Raw genomic sequence first — 21100 nt, 5'->3', positions numbered from 1 at the left:
CATCGTAGGTTTGGCTTGCCTTGTTTGTAGTGGTCGTTGACATCTTTATTTACAGTCTCGGTGACAAGGAAGCGAATTCGGGTGGTAGCCCTTGCAGGCGGCGGCTGCTTCTAGCTGTGGGAGCTGTGGCTGTCCGTAAGGTGCTAGAAGGGACGGCGGAACCTTGGCGGCGAAGTTGCATTTACCCAGCACCAGTAATGTCACGGGCGAAAAAAACAGATGCAGCCAGCAGTCCGCGTCTTTACCGGAAACACACAACGAAAAACGATATCTTCTTCTAACCTTTCAAGCGTCTATGTGTCACAATGGGTGGCTCATATGCCATGGCATGTGTCAATATATATATATAGCCAAAGATACACATTTAGTGACACTTCTTCCTCGGCACTTGAATAGTTTTTATTCAGCCAGGTACAGGTAACCAGTTACGGTATTCAATAGAGATGCTGTAAGCAGTGACGCCGCCTTTTTTACTTGATTTTGACTGCCATAAAATGGGACGCCGGCAGTCGGGCAACGTTACAGCCTCGTGTTCAGAGAGCCCCTGTAAGGTCGCTCTGATTGTTCGGGTTCTTAAGTGTCACGAATCGGCCACGTGCTTTGTGCATAGAGAGGGGGTTCACTTGCCCCCGTGTCAGCCGGGCGACAGTTGCTGTGTTATGTGGGGTCACAGGCACCGCGCGTGTTGGGTAACGCGTCGCGGCAGGTGCCAGGTGGGCGAGTGCCGATTCCGGGAAGTCGGCATTGTGCGCACGGTGTTGGCAGTCCGCCGACGGTCACACGAGTCCACACAGACCAGCCTTGAAAGGGACCGCTGTACAAGGTATTGTGGGTGTGGCTCCCGAGTGCCTGACTAATTGGAGGCGCCGCCGAGGTTAAGAAGGGCTTAGCAACTCTGACCCCGTTCCGCATGCAGTGAGCATGGACCTAATCTTCTACGCGTCCGGAACGCAATCGCCAGCCTTGTTGTTGGGTGCGACTGCCTGTGTGGTGTCGAAGGCCAGCTTACAGTGCACGCTGTAGGAATGCGGTGCACACGTAAAAAGTGCATTCGGACGACGGCGTCTTGGAAACACGCACTCGGAGAACTTTGTCTTGTAGACAATAAGTTTGAAGGACAAGGAGAGCCATCAGTCTCCCACGCGGACAAACTTTGAGTACGGCCGCACTACGTGGTATCGATGCCCCTGCTTCCGAGACATTTGCGGCCTAGACGCCGTTGGGATTTGAAACTGTCTAGCGATAACTTGTTCGGGCCTGGCGTGTTTTGCTGAGCCCGTCACTAACTACGAAGAAATGAGAGGGCAACGGAGTTTTGGCGAAGAAGGAAAAGAGCTTTGTTTTCCAATATGTTTATTTTTAAGAGTAAGCCCATCCCTGTGGGTTGTGGCTTAACAAACGGTTGACCCTGATTGGCAACTGAACCTGTGGGACGGGCCAACGGCCCTACCGCCTTTTTTTTCTTTGTATATTTGGGCTATAAAAATCGGGACGACATGCTGTCCCTCAGACTTGGCTGAAATCAGGATTGCTGATAGATCAGTGAGGCTCCGTGCTATGTACGTTAAAACGAGTCTGGGCTCTAACAGTCATTGAGACAGTCGAAGAGTGAGACTTTGTTTCTCAATTGTTCAAATTTGTAATGTATTTGTTTTACCTGCCATGTATATAGAAAAGTTTGCGTATAAATATTTCTTGTACATCTGATCTCATCGCTTCCTGCCTGCGTTTGATCAACAACTGCCGATCACCGTCCGAGAAGCTTCAAGTTCCAGCGGTGAAGCGAGGACGGAGAACGAACGAAACTTTACTGGCGCAGCCGACAGGATCGGCAAGCCCCACAACGAGCAACGAGCGGCGAGCCAGGCGCAAGGAATCAAAGGGCCACCAGCGAATTCCGCAAGGGTTGCAATTCATCCGGACAAGGACGTCAGGCGGCGCCCCCAGCAGCAACGGGTGAGCGGGATTCCTTGCGTTTTGTCTAGGTTGGCATGGCTGTTGTTCAGTGAGGTTAATGGTGTTCACGCGCAGAACAGCAAACGCGATTGAGGCTAACGTAAACATTGATACTGCATTTGAACAAAGAGAGGGTCGGAGACGGCAGGGACTGCAACGCGTCGGAGAGACCGAGTCTGAGACGTCGGATACTGAAATGGATAGTGAGACGCAAGGCGCTGCGCAGGCTCCGAGCACGACAGATCCAGAGGCCATGGCGGTGAGACGCCTGGAGCTGGAGCTGGAAAAGGTGCGCCTACAGCTAGAGTGCGAGCGCATTGCTCTACGGAGAGTGGAGCTCGAGCAGTCGGGCAGGCCGCCTTCAGTGTCGGAAGGAAGCGATCGGCGCGGTGCCATCATGGATGGAATAGCACAATGTGCTAAAGTGCTTAAGGCATACCGGTTGCCGTGTGACGCTGACGTTCCGATATGGTTTGATGAGGTCGAAAAGTTGTTTGCATCTTTTCAAGTACCAGCACATAGCCGTGTACATTTGATCATGCCTGCGCTGACTGAGCGGGTCCGTTATCTGTTGCGTAGCCTCAATGATGAGGAATGTACGGATTACGAGACTGTAAAGAAGGCGGTACTAGATGAACTTAAGCTCACGCCAGCTGAATACTTGGGGAGGTTTGAAAAGGCATCTAAACGAAAGGAGGAAACTTGGGCTCAGTTCGCGTCCCGAGCTAGAACTTATTTGGCCTATTACCTTCAATCTCGCCACGCAAACACAAAAGAAGCTATGACGGAGCTTATGGTCGCTGACCGTATGAAAGCCAGTCTAAGCTCAGAAGCCCTTGAATATGTTCTTTTGCGGGAGGGCGAAGAGTGGTTTAAGCCAGTGGAGGTGGCGAAAGTGCTGGAGACTTTCGAGCAAGCTAAAGGGAAAGGACGAGCAACTAAGCCAGCCGCAACAGCCTCATTGACGCAGCAAGCAAAACTAGCTAGCCCGCAGAGGACAAATTTAAAATGCCACGTGTGTCATATACAGGGACACCTAGCCAGAGACTGCCCAAAAGCTTCAAATAAAGAACAACAGGGGAAGGCACCGACTGTGCAAAAACAAAGGGTACAGAAGGTTGCTGTTGTAAGTGAAGAACCTCTACCAGAGCAAGAAAGGGTGCTTAGCGCTAGAGTAGAAATCTTAGCTCAACATGCTAGCTCAGGGAGGTCAAAGCTGGACCTAATCCCTATCATGTGCGGGGATATAGCAACGGAAGCTGTGTTGGACACAGGTAGTGAGATAACGGTCGTCCGTAAAAGCATGTTGCCCGTCGTTTTACAGGAGCCATCGGGAACAGTAAGGCTCGAGTCGGCATTCGGAAAGACCATTCGAGCTAACCTAGCTACGCTGCCCGTAGGCATGCATCGCCCGGGCGCTGTGATACAACCGCAGAGGATCGATCTGGTGTGCGCGGTTACAGACGAACTTGCAAAGGGGGCTGACTGCCTGCTGTCAAAGGAAGATTGGGAACTACTACAGGCGCACGAAAAAGAGGAGTTTGGAGGAGAAAATATTCCGCGGGTAGCCAATTCCGTTGGGGTCCGATCAGTTGAAATGGTCGATAACACTGACCCATACTGCGGTCTAAGTTGCGAAGAAACGACAGATGAAATCCCTAAATTGCAAGGGAATAGTTTGATACAAGATATCAATGGGGTGCCCAGTCAGCGGGAGGAATTTCGAGCTGCTCAGATAGCCGATGAAAGCCTGAAAAAGGCCTCGTATGATGCGAGAAATGGAAATGCTAGCATGTTCGTGTCAGACGGACTTTTGTACCATTGGGATTCTTTAGCGGGAGTCAAAGTGAGACACCTGGTCCTACCAGAAGAAAGACGCAATGAGGCAGTGCCGCTCCGATCCCTGACAGCGAGGGCCACATGCGAGGCTTTACTGGAAATTTTCAGTCGTACTGGAGTGCCGGCAACGATCTGTTCAGACCAAGGTACTAACTTTAAATCTCAACTGACACAGTTAATGTTAGAAAAACTGGGCTGTTCACCCTGGTTCTCCACTTCCGAACACCCTGAGGGCAACGGAGTGGTTGAGAGATGGAACAGAGTCCTCAAAAATATGTTGTATCATGTAATGGAACGGGACCGGAGAAAGTGGGACAAGCTGATCCCATTTGTTCTGTGGGCGTATCACGAAGTGCCGCATGATACCACCGGGGTGGCGCCGTTCAGGCCATTGTACGGTAGAAACCCAAATGGGTCCCTATCAATGTTGCAGCAAACTAGGACGGGTGAAATTGCGGTGCCCTCAACTCTGAGAGAGAACTACGCCGATGCGGGGAGCCCGCTTACAGCTTTGACAAGGCGAGGGGTTCCTAATTCAATTCCATGGTTGGAAGATGCGCAGTGCGCGTTCGAAAGTCAAAAGTTAACTCTCTGTCTGGCTGTCGCCATGAACACTCCTGAGCCTCATCAGCCGTACCGGCTATTCACTGATGCGTCGGCGACGGTGGCTGGTGCCTGTTTAGCTCAAATGTCAGCGGACGGAAAAGAAAAGCCGATCGCTTTTCCTAGCCATCGCTTTAACCCGACACAGGCGCGCTCGTCGACTATAGAGAGAGAAGCCTTTGCTATTATTTGGGCACTCAAGAAATTTGACTACTGGCTTTTCGGAGCCGTGGTGAATGTTGTCTCTGATCATAACCCATTGTCATATTTGACAACCAGCACCCCGCAGGGGGACAAGTTAGCAAGATGGGCGCTTTCACTACAGCGCTACAATGTAACGGTGCGTCACCGGAAAGGAACATGTAACGCCAATGTTGATGCATTATCAAGGCTCTCGAATCGTTCATGGGAGCCAATCGAGTAAAGAGCAGAAAATAAAGGATAGACAAAAACAGCCATGCCAGCTGGGACAGGCGTGAATGTTCCTGTTCACCCGAAGGACGTGTGCGTGGGACAGTTCAGCCTTGATGGAACTTTCTGTGGTTGTTGTCGTCCATGTGTGTGAGGGTTATAAGACTGTGGACATACTATGTATATAACCAGTATATGTCACTTTTCTACTGTTGTGCAGTGCAGCGCGTTGGAAAGTGTTCCTGTACTTACATGAGTATTTCTTTTGCATGCTCACTGCCATGAATGTGTTGAGCCTTCGCCCTTTTCTTTTATCACTGTGAGAAAATTGTTTTTCTTTTCGTGGTCTTTTTAGTTCATTTTCCTGTTCCTTACGGGCTCCGCAGCACCCGTGTTGGGCAGCGTATGTCAATTTTCTTTGACGGAACCTTCAGAGCCTAAATTTTACGATACAGCGCCCTTTGGCTCTTGTAGTATAGCTGGGCACATTGTGAGCCCAGTATACTCTTTAGGAGGGACGTGTAAGGTCGCTCTGATTGTTCGGGTTCTTAAGTGTCACGAATCGGCCACGTGCTTTGTGCATAGAGAGGGGGTTCACTTGCCCCCGTGTCAGCCGGGCGACAGTTGCTGTGTTATGTGGGGTCACAGGCACCGCGCGGTGTTGGGTGACGCGTCGCGGCAGGTGCCAGGTGGGCGAGTGCCGATTCCGGGAAGTCGGCATTGTGCGCACGGTGTTGGCTGTCCGCCGACGGTCACACGAGTCCACACAGACCAGCCTTGAAAGGGACCGCTGTACAAGGTATTGTGGGTGTGGCTCCCGAGTGCCTGACTAATTGGAGGCGCCGCCGAGGTTAAGAAGGGCTTAGCAACTCTGACCCCGTTCCGCATGCAGTGAGCATGGACCTAATGTTCTACGCGTCCGGAACGCAATCGCCAGCCTTGTTGTTGGGTGCGACTGCCTGTGTGGTGTCGAAGGCCAGCTTACAGTGCACGCTGTAGGAATGCGGTGCACACGTAAAAAGTGCATTCGGACGACGGCGTCTTGGAAACACGCACTCGGAGAACTTTGTCTTGTAGACAATAAGTTTGAAGGACAAGGAGGGCCATCAGTCTCCCACGCGGACAAACTTTGAGTACGGCCGCACTACGTGGTATCGATGCCCCTGCTTCCGAGACATTTGCGGCCTAGACGCCGTTGGGATTTGAAACGGTCTAGCGATAACTTGTTCGGGCCTGGCGTGTTTTGCTGAGCCCGTCACTAACTACGAAGAAATGAGAGGGCAACGGAGTTTTGGCGAAGAAGGAAAAGAGCTTTGTTTTCCAATATGTTTATTTTTAAGAGTAAGCCCATCCCTGTGGGTTGTGGCTTAACAAACGGTTGACCCTGATTGGCAACTGAACCTGTGGGACGGGCCAACGGCCCTACCGCCTTTTTTTTCTTTGTATATTTGGGCTATAAAAATCGGGACGACATGCTGTCCCTCAAACTTGGCTGAAATCAGGATTGCTGATAGATCAGTGAGGCTCCGTGCTATGTACGTTAAAACGAGTCTGGGCTCTAACAGTCATTGAGACAGTCGAAGAGTGAGACTTTGTTTCTCAATTGTTCAAATTTGTAATGTATTTGTTTTACCTGCCATGTATATAGAAAAGTTTGCGTATAAATATTTCTTGTACATCTGATCTCATCGCTTCCTGCCTGCGTTTGATCAACAACTGCCGATCACCGTCCGAGAAGCTTCAAGTTCCAGCGGTGAAGCGAGGACGGAGAACGAACGAAACTTTACTGCCCCGTATAGAGAGAGGCAAGCCAGGGAGCTCAGTGTGTGTTCTTTATTTCGATATGGGCAGACGTTACGTTGGGTTGTGCTTAACATCGTGAAAAGAAATAGCCGCGACGAGATTCCTGTAGTTCGTCGGTTCACAATACGCCCTTTGGCAGTATTAAATTACCTCACAAGGTTTAAACGTGTCTAACGAATCTCCCTCTGTCTTGTGTCTTGTTTTTTTTTCTTTGCCGTGCTACTTTCCCACTGCGTTTCCCAACACTTTGCTTCTGCCACGCTGGTCGCGAAACCCACATTGCACCTGGCTGCAGTTTCAGTTCCTTCTGCTGGAGGATGGCGAATTTACAATAGAACGAATTTCCGCTGGAGAAGAGTAAAGGGCTTAAAATCAGAAAACTCACAATAGAACTTTTTAACGCCTTTACATTTATTCGACGTTTGACGGATTACTGACACAACCACAGGTCTTTATTTCCAATAATAAAGGCAAAACAGCGTCACAGCGACAAGATTGAAGGCGCCAGCCGACACGCGGTTACAAAGAGGATGCTGATAATACTCACCGTTTCATCTTCTATATCTGACCTTTGCGCGTTTGAATTCGACGAAACGTGGCGTGAACGTTTGCTTATTCGCCTAAGCATGACCACGTACGTTAATAGCATCGCCAATTGCAGAAAAGCCAACTTCCCGGCTGCGCTGCCGCTCACCGGCTTCCTGCCACTTGGCCGCATTCAATCACTCTCTTCTGCTTCACAGGACATGTTTTGTTCCAGCGTATCACCTTCACTTGTTACGCGCGGCCGTTGGCAACATGCGTTTTTGTAAAACTCGACCGCGTGCAGCGCGGGCGCGACCTAAGCGATATCGCTCACCGAACTACGCCTTAGATACGAAGCATTCTTGTACACGTTGCCGCGTATGTGCGTATAGTGAAAGTAAGTTGTGCAGTAGAATTAACCTCGGAAACGGGTGCTGTGGTCATTATATTGCCCATGAGCGATATAGAACGACCAATTCTATATTCTTAAAAAGGCAGCGCAACGTGATTAGACAATGCAGGGCAGTGCGATAGTTAAAACCATGCAGTCGAAAGCTGGGTGTTTCCGGTCATTGGGCGAGCACAAAGTGTGCAGCAAAATCATAGCAACTGCTTGTCCCACAATCACGGTTTTTTTGCGCAAGCTTTGAAACTCCTGTCTGAGCAGGCGCATCCTGTGCTATCGGCGGCTCTGCGTGACATAAAATGATGTTCGAGCCTGCAATCATGACTTTAGTCACGTTTCTCGGTTCCCACCCTGGCCGATCACTGCGCGCACATTGAAACCTCTGGTGACTAGCTGCTTTAGTGCATGCAAAGCCCATTTAATGATCACAAGATGATGAGCCAAGCGTTGCAACTGGGCAACTGCACTAATAAGATTCAAATAGAATGTGATCAATCTTCAGCATGCGCCACCACTAACAGGTGCTTTGGTCTGCAAATGGACTCTGCAGCTTTAACGAGACCGACATCTGACCAAAGGTGTCTCGAGAACATGGTGTAAATAAAAAAAAGTTTCATGCAACAATGCAACAGGACATTTGCAATTGAATGAGGCTATATTTTAATTTTATATGGCCACACAAAGTAGTGCAAAACTGGACACAGTGACACTCTACTCAGAGAGGTTTATACTAACGTTGAAGCCGCCGCTTATGATCACAAATCTGTGTATGCAAGTTAGCTGTCATAAAGTGAACTGTGCCTTTTGTTAAAAAATGCTTTTGTTGTATATTTTATATTGTTACGTAGGAAGACACCGACGAAAAGCTATTTACAAGTATATTTACAAGGCTACAAGGCAATACGCTGCGCTTGGCCAAGAGGCAACAGCCCGCGCTAGCTTCTAATCGTCGTCGTCGTCTTCACACTGCTCGCCTGTCGTGATCGCACATATTGTGCCGTAGCACTACCCCCGGCGGCAAAAGCGCCGTCCCGGAGCGACTAAAGATCGGACTCGGAAGCAGTGTAGTAGGCCTTGAGCCTACTGACGTGTACGACATCACTAGATGCCAGAGGAGAGGACGAGGTTGAACCCACAGGAGCAATTTCGTAAGTCACAGGCGTCACCTGGCGCAGCACGCGGTAGGGCCCTGTGTATCGCGAAAGGAGCTTTTCGGAAAGTCCGACGTGACGACAGGGCGACCACAGGAGCACGAGCGCCCCAGGCGTAAACTGTACGTCACGATGGCGGGCATTGTACTGGCACTGCTGAGTGGTTTGTGAGGCCGTCAGTCGAGCACGGGCAAGCTGGCGTGCATGGTCGGCGAGGGCGATGGCGTCGCGCGCATACTCGCTTGTTGAGACCGCAGCAGGAGGAAGTGCCGTGTCTAAGGGCAAGGTAGGTTCGCGACCGTACAGTAGATAAAAGGGAGAAAATCCAGCGGTGTCGTGCCGGGAAGAATTGTATGCAAATGTTACGTAAGGAAGGGCAATGGCCCAGTCGTGGTGGTCCGTGGAAACGTACTTGGCCAGCATATCGGTAAGAGTATGGTTTAACCGCTCTGTCAGGCCATTGGTTTGAGGATGGTATGAGGTAGTCAGTTTGTGTTGAATGGAACAGGAACGCACAATGTCAGCGATAACTTTCGAGAGAAAGTTTCGACCACGGTCAGTAAGCAGCTGTCGCGGGGCGCCATGAAGCAAGATAATGTCACGCAAGAGAAAGTCCGCGACGTCAGTGGCGCAACTGGTAGGGAGAGCCCGAGTGATAGCGTATCGGGTGGCGTAATCAGTCGCGACGGCTACCCATTTGTTCCCAGAGGATGACGTGGGAAAGGGACCGAGGAGGTCTAATCCAACACGAAAGAACGGGTCCACGGGGATGGTGATCGGCTGGAGATGACCGGCAGGTAGCACCTGAGGTGTTTTCCGACGCTGGCAGGGATCACAGGCAGCAACATAGCGTCGAACGGAGCGAGCGAGACCAGGCCAATAGAAGCGGCGGCGGACGCGGTCGTACGTGCGGGTTACCCCAAGATGTCCTGCAGTGGGTGCGTCATGCATCTCAAAGAGCACAGTCTGTCGTAGCTGTTTTGGCACGACAAGAAGAAGGTCAGAGCCGTCAGGGAGGAAGTTCCTTCGATACAGAATGCCGCCCTGGAGGACATATCGGCGAACGGATGCGTCGGTAGGTGTAGAGCGCAGACGCTCGATAAGTGCTCGCAGCGATAGGTCTCGGTACTGCTCATCGGCGATGTTAGCGAAGGCAGACACAGAGAAAATGCCGTTGGCGCTACTACTGTCGGCGTCGTCAGGCTCGTCGACCGGGTAGCGAGACAGGCAGTCAGCGTCCTTGTGTAGTCGGCCAGATTTATAGGTGACAGTATACGAATATTCTTGGAGGCGTAAGGCCCAGCGACCAAGTCTTCCTGTAGGATCTTTCAGTGAGCATAACCAGCAAAGCGCGTGATGGTCGGTGACAACGGAAAAGGATCGGCCATATAAGTATGGGCGGAATTTCGCAACCGCCCAAACTAGGGCCAGACACTCACGCTCAGTGATGGAATAGTTGCGCTCCGCGGGTGAGAGGAGCCTGCTGGCGTAAGCGATAACCAGGTCGTGGCCACGCTGGCGTTGTGCCAGTACCGCGCCAATTCCGTGACCGCTGGCATCAGTACGGACTTCGGTAGGCGCTGAAGGATCGAAATGGGCCAGAACCGGAGGCGTTGTGAGAATGTCGATTAGATGTGAGAATGCAGAGGCCTCGTTATCGCCCCACTGGAAAGGGGCGTCCTGTTTCAAAAGCTCGGTTAGTGGTCGTGCTATGGCGGCGAAATTTCTCACGAAACGGCGGAAGTACGAACAAAGGCCGATGAAGCTGCGCACATCCTTGACACACTTCGGAACAGGGAAGTGCGCAACAGCATGGATCTTGCCTGGGTCCGGTTGCACTCCGTTCGCGTCAACGAGATGTCCAAGGACGGTAATCTGGCGACGGCCGAATTGGCACTTGGATGCGTTGAGTTGCAGACCGGCTCGACGAAAAACGTCCAGGACTGCTGAGAGGCGCTCGAGGTGCGTAGCGAACGTTGGGGAGAACACGATGACGTCGTCCAGGTAGCACAGGCACGTGGACCATTTGAATCCGTGAAGAAGGGAGTCCATCATGCGTTCAAAAGTGGCAGGGGCGTTACATAGACCGAACGGCATCACTTTGAATTGATAAAGACCGTCGGGTGTGACAAAAGCAGCCTTCTCGCGGTCGAGATCGTCCACGGCAATCTGCCAGTAGCCGGAGCGAAGGTCAATAGAGGAGAAATAGCGAGCACCGTGGAGGCAGTCAAGGGCGTCATCAATCCGAGGTAGGGGATACACGTCCTTTTTGGTAACCCGATTAAGGTGCCGATAATCCACGCAAAAGCACCATGAGCCATCCTTCTTTTTGACCAGTACTACAGGTGACGCCCATGGACTATATGATGGTTCAATAATGTTCTTGGCAAGCATTTTGCGAACTTCTGCGTGAATAACTTGACGCTCAGCTGGTGACACTCGATACGGGCGGCGATGAATAGGAGGGGCATCGCCGGTATTAATGCGATGTTTGACAGCTGCAGTTTGGGCCAAAGGACGATCGTTAAACTCAAAATTATCGTGGTAGGAAAACAGAACGCGGTAAAGTTCACGAGCGTGCTCGGACGGCAAGTCGGGGGCAATCATTTTCTGGAAGTCGGCGATGGTACAATTTGCCGACTGCGATGGTAGAGGAGTATCGGATGAAGTGTCGTCAACTGCAATGGATGCTACTGAGTGATCTTCGAAGGAGCAAAGGTGGGCCAGAGACATCCCACGTGGCAGCACTTGTGTCGTCAAGCCAAAGTTGAGCACTGGCAGGCAGACGCAATTCTCCGTAACAGATAAAACTGTATGAGGTACTGTGATCCCGTGTGTGAGGAGGACGTCTTGCAAAGGAGCCGTGATGTAGCGACCGTCGGGGACTGGTGGGGATGACACTAGGTCAACGTAGGTCAGTGCCGAAGGTGGCAAGCGAACGAAGTCGGCGGAACTGAGGCGACTGGGTTGAGGTTCAGCAGGATCGAGAACAGGCAGGTCAAGGCGGAGAGTACTGGCGGAACAATCGATGAGAGCAGAATGTGCGGAGAGGAAGTCTAAGCCGAGGATGATGTCGTGGGGACAGTGGGCGATGACTGTGAATAGCACGATTGTTGAGCGATCGGCGAAGGAGACGCGGGCGGTACACATACCAATAACGGGGGCTGTTCCGCCATCGGCGACACGGACAACAGGCGTCGTGGCGGGCGTGATAAGTTTCTTGAGCCGGTTACGAAGGTCAGCGCTCATTACGGACAAATGCGCCCCAGTGTCGATGAGTGCAGACACAGAAACACCGTCGACTTGCACGTCAAGAAGGTTCAGATGAGTGGGCAACGTCAGGAGAGGATTTGGCGGCGTAGGGAGCAATGCAGCGTCACCTCGAGGCGCTGCATCGTCTAGCTTTCCGGCTGGGAGCGGCGTCCGAAGGGAGTCGGCGAATAGGAGCGACGGGGCTGGGGAGAGCGAGATTGTCGTCGTTGGGGTGAAGGCGAACGAGAATAGGGTTGGCTCGTTGCAGGAGAATCAGTGGCGGCATTATCGGAGCGTGCGGCATAGGGACGAGAAGGGCCACCTGGGGAGCGAGAGTAGGCAGTGTAAGTAGACCGGATCGGGGAACACTAGCGACTGCGACAGTGCCGAGAAATGTGCCCGATTCGATGGCAGTAGAAACAAATGGGCTTGTCGTCAGCAGTGCGCCATTCAGATGGGTTGCGGAAACGTGGTGGGTAAGAAGACGCGGGACGGGGCGGAATGGAAGAAGCCGGGCGGGTATCAGGGCGATGGGCCGAGCAGATGGTGTGAAGACCCATGTTTTCGAACTCCTGGCGGACAACTGCCTGGATCAGTGAGACCGTGACTGCAGATGTGTTAGTGGGACTGGAGTCGAAGGCAGCCGGATAGGCGGCCTCGATCTCACGCCGGACGATCCTGGTAACATCAGCAGTGTTGTTGGGACGAGGAGCGTCGGCACAGGAAGATGTCGCTGGGGTGTTGGGCAGACGGGCAAACTTCTGGTCAATACGTTGGCTTTTGGCGAGTTCCAGGCGGCGGCACTCTTTTATAACAGCATCCACCGTCGCTACGTTGTTGCACACGAGCAAGTTGAAGGCGTCATCGGCAATGCCTTTGAGGATGTGGGAAACCTTGTCTGACTCAGTCATGTGGGTGTCAACTTTGCGGCACAGAGCCAAGACGTCCTGAATGTACGTGACATAGGGCTCTGTGGACGTCTGCACACGGCCGGAAAGCGCCTTCTGCGCGGCAAGTTGGTGACCGTAGGGGTTGCCGAACAAGTCTCGAAGCTGTGTCTTAAGGGAATCCCAACTGGTGAGCTCATCTTCGTGCGTGCGATACCAAACTCTAGGTGTGCCATCGAGGTAAAAGACTACGTTGGCGAGCATAATAGTAGGGTACCACCGGTTATTGCGGCTGACGTGTTCATACAGGCTGATCCAGTCATTGACGTCTTCCCCATCTTTGCCTGAGAATACGCCAGGATCACGGGGAGCGGGGAGAGTGATGTAGGTCGTCGAAGTGGCAGCAGGTGTCGGAGCCGGCGGAGTCGGGTTGTCGTCGCCGGGAGCCATGAAGGAAGGCTCGACGTACCGTCCACTGCGAAGCTCCGTGACGAGGTACAGGGAACGTCCACCTCCACCAGACATGTTACGTAGGAAGACACCGACGAAAAGCTATTTACAAGTATATTTACAAGGCTACAAGGCACTACGCTGCGCTTGGCCAAGAGGCAACAGCCCGCGCTAGCTTCTAATCGTCGTCGTCGTCTTCACACTGCTCGCCTTTCGTGATCGCACATATTGTGCCGTAGCAATATTTTCATGCACTCTTCAGCGCCCTTCACGATGTAAATAATGTTCACGTTGACAAGAGACGCTGCAGCCATGCCAGTGAGGGAGACAGCGATGAAACAGTGGCTTTGAGGAAGATCGCAGATTTTGATTTTACTGTAAATCGACCTGTCGCATCACAAAATACTTACATCCGAGTAAGTTCTACCCCCCACACTACCGGTAAAGAACATGATAGTGGGATCGGAGAAAACATGAGGCGAAGTGCACAGTTCACCAATGGGTCATTTATCCCAACCCCCCTTTGACGTCATTTTCCAGCAGCCTGCGCAGTAGAACTTTCTGAGAAATTGAAGACTAACTTACCCCTATACAAGCGTTGTAAACTGAAACATATACAAAACGATAAAGTTTATACTCTAATGGAAATTCGTATTGCGTATATTTGGGTGTTGCGAAACGTGTATGACGGATACAGCGAACGACACTGCTCTGCTTCAGCGCAGATTAAGGTCGAATATACCACACATTCGGAACAATACTCAGGGTATATAAAGCGGTGTCTAGGAAACGTATAATACAAAGGCACACTCTCTACCACAATGGCAAGGTCCTTTCCTAGCTTAAGAAGGTCCTTTCCTAGCTTAAAAAAAATTAAGTCACTTGAGTATCCCTACTTGATTTAAATGTGGAAGCATTATAACTTAGTTATCACCATTAAAGACTTCTTAAATACTGCAAGCTATTTGCGTTACTTTCTTCGCTTTCCTTCCTCTGCGTCCATTAATCACCAGACCGCGACTATTCAGATCGCATCGCCAAATAGCTACGAGTTCATATTGTGATTACTTCATTATACCACACTGACACACCCGTGACTATCTACGCAAACTTAATATAAGTTGTTTTTTCACATTCATAGATCACAAGGTACTACACTTTACTCACCTTAATCCACTTTGCTCTAATTTCTACCACCCATATTCACTTTAATCCACCTTGCTATAAATTTCGCCGCCCTTATTTCACTTCAATTAAGCTTCATTACCTTTACTTCACCCTAATTCACTTTAGTCCACTTTAGGTCACCCTACTCTAACTTGTTCTGACTTCAATTCACTTAAATGTAATTAACCTTAATTCAGTTCAGTTCACAATAATTACCCATAGATACTGTTAATTAACGTTGTTATACCACTTACTATCTTCTATTTTACTGCGGACGTCATACAAGCCACCGATGACGTTGGTGACCTTTGATGTTTCGGACCCCTCGTTGGGGACAATGCCGGCTTTTCTACCTCATGGGACAGTGTCAAAGATTGGGGATAATGTATTCGCACTCTCCGAACAGGAGGGGATGGGGCGACAACAAACCCAGCCCCCGTGCATTTACCGATGGTTCGACTGCTGACCGCCGGTAAGGTGACGCCTGGTGCACCGTGGACCAGAGGCATGAGACGGGAGGCGACGGAATAGCACATGCTCAATTTAATAAAATAACATCAGGCCAGAGACAGGATGAAAAGAATAATACGCAAACTGAAAGCATACTTTGCAAAGCCTCACGGAAGGCGGGCGGGTCACACATAGCTCCAACTCTGACGCGACGCGTGACACAAAGCCAGGGCCACCACGTGGGAATTTCTAACACTCGCTAAATGAAGAAAAAATACGCGACACAAATAAAAAATAGACGCGGCAATCAGCGCGGCAAACACTACACTAACAGAACATGAAAAAATGAACACGCGATGAATAATTAAATTACAGATGGAAAGCGATTAAAAAAAAGAAAGAGAGACCGGCGGAAAGTTCCGAGAGCAGGTTGGAACACGAGGCTTATCTGTGGCGTGCTCGCCGCGAACCCGATCGGAGGAAACGTCGGGCTGCTGGTGCCTCCCTGCCGAAAGTCTTGGCGGACTTGCACCGTCCGTCGATCTACCGGCGAAGACTCCGGCCTCGGGGCTTCAGAGGAAGCTTTAGCTCGGGTGCTCCTATCTAAATACATGTAAAAGCAGAATTAGTTTTTCTCGGCAACCACTGCACCAAATTTGACGAGGTTTGTTGCATTTAAAAGAAAAACTTAAGATCTAGTGACTGTTGGTTTCGGATTTTTGATTTAGGTCGTCAGTTTTTTATTCAAAATTGGCAAAAAATGAAAATTTTCAAAAAACGAAACTATCAAGTTCACAACTCTATAACTCAGCAACGAAAATTGATAATACAATTCCGTGAACTGCATCTAATAGCACATTTAAAGCGGACAAAATTGATAGGTTACACATGAATGTCAAAAAATATTGTAACATGGATATATAGGTTTTGCAGAACCCTTGTAAACAACGTAAGAAATTCACGTAACATATAAAATGACGTATCGAATTTGTCCGCTTTCAATGATGTGATGGATCTCGCTTACAGAACCGCAATATCTGCTCTTGATGCAGAGTTATGAATTTGTGAACTTCATGCTTCTATTTTTTTGAAACTTTTGAATTTTTGAAAATCTTTTTAACAAAATTCAGGACCTAAATAGAAATTCCGTGACCAACAGTCACTAGAATTTCACTTTCCCTCTCAAATGCAACAAATTTCATTAAAATCGGTCCAGGGGTTATCTCAGAAAAACGTTTTTTGCGTTTTTACATGTATTTGAATAGGCCGCGTCGGAGTTGGGCCCGAGCTAAAGCTTCCTCTTCAGCCTGCCGACCACCTCTCGAGCTGCCTCTCGGTGCACGACCCCGCTGCTCCGTCTTCCAAACTACTCTGCCTGCTCGCCGTGGCTAGCCCGTTCCTCGTCACACTCTGGCGTCCCACGTGACTACCGCTCCGGCGAGCTCAGAAACAACAGGCAGCTTGCCTCCCTGTTACCGCATAGGCGGCGCTGCGCCTGCAGCGTCAATGACGACCATGTCGTAATGGACATGGCAGAAATATAACCTGCTGGTTATATTTCTGCATCCTGTTACTTGTGAAATTTTGTGGCAGACATACAATGCTTTCACATTAAGCAAGAAAAATGTGGACGACGTTTAAGTTTCGCCTTTAAGAGTCGAACGCCGATAGCATTAAAAGATCCCTCACTGCTTCTCACGCGTCCCGGCAACTGCAGCTAATGTAACGGTAAATGCCAAATTACGCGTACACGCACGAAAGCTCGCGCCCACGAGCCTTGCATGTGCCGCGCCTCGCGAGTAACAGCGGTTTCAACCTACAACACGCGCGCCCGCTTGACCCTTGAGATGTAGCGTCCCTGTAGGCACACCACTCATCAGGGCTGCGTCCTCCGCTCAACGTCTGCTTGCCATCCTGTTGGTACATGCTTCATGGTTGGTGGATTGACGCAAAAAAAATTTTTTTGACGTTATAACCATAAGCTTTGATTACACGCATGTGACAGCGGCGCCTGGCTTCACCTGCACCCGTTCCCTGCGTTTGCGTTGCAGCCTCCTTAGGAAGTAGTACGGACAAACACTCTTAGAAGTGTTCACGTGTGGCACAGCATCTGGTCGGCGTCTACTTGGCGTTTGGTCCCTGCCGTTGTCACGTTCCGTGCTAGAAAGGGGTAGTGAACTAATTGTGCACTGAGAAATAAGGCTTTTAGAGCGCTCCGCATCGTCAGTGCATCAGCAATGCTAATGCTGTGGAGCCATGTGCTAATTAGAAATGAAACCTGTCTTAGGGTTTGGTGCCGTGTCTGTAGTCCTAGCAGCGTGAAAACAAACAGCCGATCTCAATAATTACGACAAAATATAACTGATGCTTTGGCCTCAGCTTGAGCCGAGACTTGGCGATGACGAATTTTTCCACTTGTTTCTTCGTGACAGGGCGGAGGGCCAGTAACAAGCGCGAATTAGCATTGAAAGGAGTGGTCGGCGCTGTGTAGGTGCCGCCATGTTGCTATAGGTGATCACGGTTAGGGTGGCTCTTACGGCTATCGGCAGTAACTGCCACAGTAATTTTCAGTATTCGACCTGCATGCGCCAAGGCTATGCAGGTTGCCAAATTTTTATTTTTGCTCCGACATGATACGGTACCGCGATACGCGACGTATCGCGGTACCGTATCATGTCGCGAGCAAAAATAAAAATTTCGAGTGTAGCCAATAATGGGTCAGTTACGCGCGGAACTCTATACCGCTGCGCAATGACATTGCCTGTGTACGCCTCGCACTTTCGGCAGTGCTGCGAGGCACTTGGGAGATGAAGTATATATTTATCTGGAGAGGCCTTAATGTTTACCGGGAAACGCTGGCTGCGAACGCTATGCACGAAGGCGGACTTTCTGGTAGAAACGCGGTCTCTTGCATGGGACGATCCCGGAGCACTTTAGCACTTTTAATATTTATGTCTGAGAAGATTTAACATAAAAGCCGTGCGCTTTCGGTGTTTCATTTCGTGACATTCGTTTTGGGCTGTCATTCTCAAAACTCCGAGAAATAACTTTGTCAAGAATGTCAGACAAGGTATGATAAACTTTAGTGATAGAATGGTGTGGCAATATAACCAGCATATACCGCATGTCATATAGCAAGGCGCGGTATAGACATGTCCCTAAATATGTACGGAAATTTTCGCTCACGGGAAGCTCCACCGACAACGACACCGCATTTTGGGCGACGCTAGGCCCCTAACGCTATTGCGGTAAAATTTCGGGGCTTTAGGTGCAGGATTCACGATCTGATTGTGAGGAAGAACTTATGGAACATTTTGACCACCTGTCTTTTTTTTTGTGCAGCTGCACCGACGTTCAATTAAGCCAGCCTGTTTGCATTTCGAACTCACCAAATGCGGTCGCCGCTGCCGGGATCAGACTCGCGACATTGAATTCAGCAGCGCAACGGGCCTTTAAACCGACGCGGTGCTCATTTCCAAGACTATGCTGTGATGTATATATGTGGTGAGCACTCGGGCATGTACAAGCAGGTTTCCCACTAAATTAGGCATTGGATTAAAAAGTCGCTTGCAGTTCCGCCTTAGTACTTTTTTTCCGAATCTTGTGAAGTTTGAAAAGCACCAACGATATGTCAATGGTCACATCATAAAATATTCTGCGTAAGCTGAACATTGACATTGTATGTACACCTGGCGCTGCTCATCCACTTCTTCAAAGCTTATCCTCACCAGCCTGCAAAACGTTGTAATCGGTCACTGATGCTCGCAAGTACAGCTGAGAATTGAAAAAACAGTCGCGTTCTTCTTGAGGACCCCTTTACTCATATAGCCATTTCCCATCCCCTGTGACTCCGATGTTAGAAGAAAGAAGAAGGCGCCGTATCCAATTTCTAGAATTTTAATAAATACACTTTCTCTGCCTCTCTTCAGAAGCTGTGAGCATCGCCAGCAAGACTAGATGACGCACATGGGCACTTCCGCGTCAAACCTAAGATACCTGCAGTGCATAAAGAGCAAGCAGCGCAGGAGCAAGAACTTGGGCTTTCCCCTGAAGTGCACAAAGCCCAGAACGCTGGAATTGCGCCTTGCGCCACGTAGACAAAGGAACACGCACGTGCACGCACGTACAGACGAACGCACACGCACAGACAGAGAGAGTGAGATAGGAAAGAAACGCTGGGAACAAACAGCAGCGGATTCGGCCTGTAGTGTACAGAGCGGGTAACTGCTGATGAATTCCGTATAAATGTACTATCATCGTACATAGGGAATGCAGTAACCTTCTTTAGCACGTGGGGGCAGCGTATTCAATAAAATAATCAATGGTGAAACTGTAAAGCTTACGATGACCCTGTAGCCGTGGCGATCAGACCTGCTTACGACCCAGCTTTGTCAAGGACATCACGTCTGCTGCAGATATGTCGCAAGTTGTTAAGCTTGCCAGCGGTTATTAAATCGCCAGTCACGTAGCGCATCAGTTGCCTTTCGCTTACATTGCTTCAATTTTAAGCGTGAGCTGTTTTAAGCATGAGCGTCGGTACTCATGTGTGCTTTCCCCATGGTTAGCTTGATAGGAGATGTCTGTGATCGCGGAGGACTTAAATTAAGTGGCAATTTTTTTTTCGCCAGCGGCGGCAGCACCCTGCGATCACCACTAACTTTCGGCACTGTCTTCACGTGGTCGCAGGAATAGACGCTGATTTGGACATAGCAGTGCCTGCCACTTGGGCCCGTGAAAAGTTCGCCATCGTGGTCAGCTGCAAAAAGGATCATCTGCCTACATTTTCGGAAGCTTCGACCAACCTGACTGCGCTGCCTCGTAAAGCGGGACTACTGCGCAGGCGCCATATTCAGCAGACCACATCAAGATAAATAGCGTTCCTTCCTGCGGCGGTGGTGATTTCGGCAGCGGCGGCAGCACCCTGCAATCACCGCTTACTTTCGGCACTGTCTTCACGTTGTTGCAGGTCAGTAATTAAGTCAAACAATTTTTGCATAGTGCTGTTGCTGCTTCCGCTGCCGAAAACATTTTGCTTCCTGCAATGTCAACATTTTGTTCAACATTTGCTCTGTCTATATCTGACGACTGTGCTGTAGAGTGTAGCGAATGTCGTCGCATGTATCATTTAGGAAAGTGTGCAGGAATCACAGAAAAATCTTTCAATGGTAAAAATGCTGCACAGAAGGAAACTTGGCGGTGTCCGCCCTGCCGCAGTCCGGGATCAGCTTCCGTAGAAAGTAACAACCATGATGGTGCAGATATGAAAGCAATTCTTTCTTCCATTTATAAGAAGCTTGAAAGTCTTCCGAATTTGACAGAAAAGGTTCAAAAGATAGAGCACAGTCTACAGTTCATGTCAAACAAATTTGACAATCTTGAAAAAACAATCAGTCGCCAGGACAATGAAATTAAAGAGCTAAGAAAGAAGGTAGCAGAACTGGAGGCAAAACATGCCACTCGCGCAACCACACAAAGTTATCTTGAGCGACAGACAAATGACCTAGAATACAGACGCAGTAGGCTGAACTTGGAAATTCATGGGGTCCGTGTAGTGCCGCATGAAAACCTGATTGCATCACTAAACACAGTCGCTCACAAACTTAAAGTTCCCCATGTGGTCCAATCGGACGTGGTATCTGTTCATAGGCTACCAGCAAGACCAGAGACAATTCCAGGAATAATTGTTCGCTTTGTTCAGCAATAAACAAGGGATGCGTAGTTAACGAACAAAAGTAAGCCGAAACAGTCCGACCCGATGGTTTTTATTCAAGAGAACCTGACGCGGCACTGCCGGGAACTGCACCGAGAATCAAACAAAATGGCTAAGGATAAAGGCTACGAATACGTCTGGTAGAGCCACGGTAAGGTTCTTGTGCGGAAGACGAAAGGAGCACGTGCTGTTCATATTGGGAGCTATGCTGACCTTAACCGACTCTAGACAATCTAATCACCGTTATGTTCCTTTGTGAAAGTAACTTAAATGACAAATCACCATTGTTATCTGCCAAATGACCGAAGTGACATTCGGCTACCACCTAATTCATGCAGATGCGTGCGCCTAAATGCGAGGTCGATTAGAAGTAAAGTCTTGTGCCTAGAAGAGTCTTTCACTGAATTTTCATTCCAATACTCCGCCAACTCTGTCTTTCCTTTAAATATGCAAATAGCAAAAGTAACCGTGCTTTACAAAAAAGGTGACC

The 21100-nt window shown here is 49.8% G+C and overlaps 1 protein-coding gene across 1 annotated transcript; it reads left to right on the top strand.

Moving 5' to 3' along the window:
- Nucleotides 1-2152: 2152 nt before the first annotated feature.
- On the top strand, nucleotides 2153-16960 carry LOC142570706 (uncharacterized). The gene is made up of 2 exons (XM_075679054.1): nucleotides 2153-3520; nucleotides 16952-16960. The coding sequence occupies exons 1-2, from the start codon at nucleotides 2153-2155 to the stop codon at nucleotides 16958-16960; spliced, it is 1377 nt and encodes a 458-aa protein (XP_075535169.1).
- Nucleotides 16961-21100: the final 4140 nt, after the last annotated feature.

This window comes from Dermacentor variabilis, chromosome 2 (assembly GCF_050947875.1).
Source record: "Dermacentor variabilis isolate Ectoservices chromosome 2, ASM5094787v1, whole genome shotgun sequence".
NCBI lineage: Eukaryota > Metazoa > Arthropoda > Arachnida > Ixodida > Ixodidae > Dermacentor > Dermacentor variabilis.
This window is presented reverse-complemented; position numbering and strand designations above follow the sequence as displayed.

Excerpts from the sequence above, each read along its gene's own strand:
- LOC142570706 (XM_075679054.1), top strand. The coding sequence starts at position 2,153 with ATGGATAGTGAGACGCAAGGCGCTGCGCAGGCTCCGAGCACGACAGAT.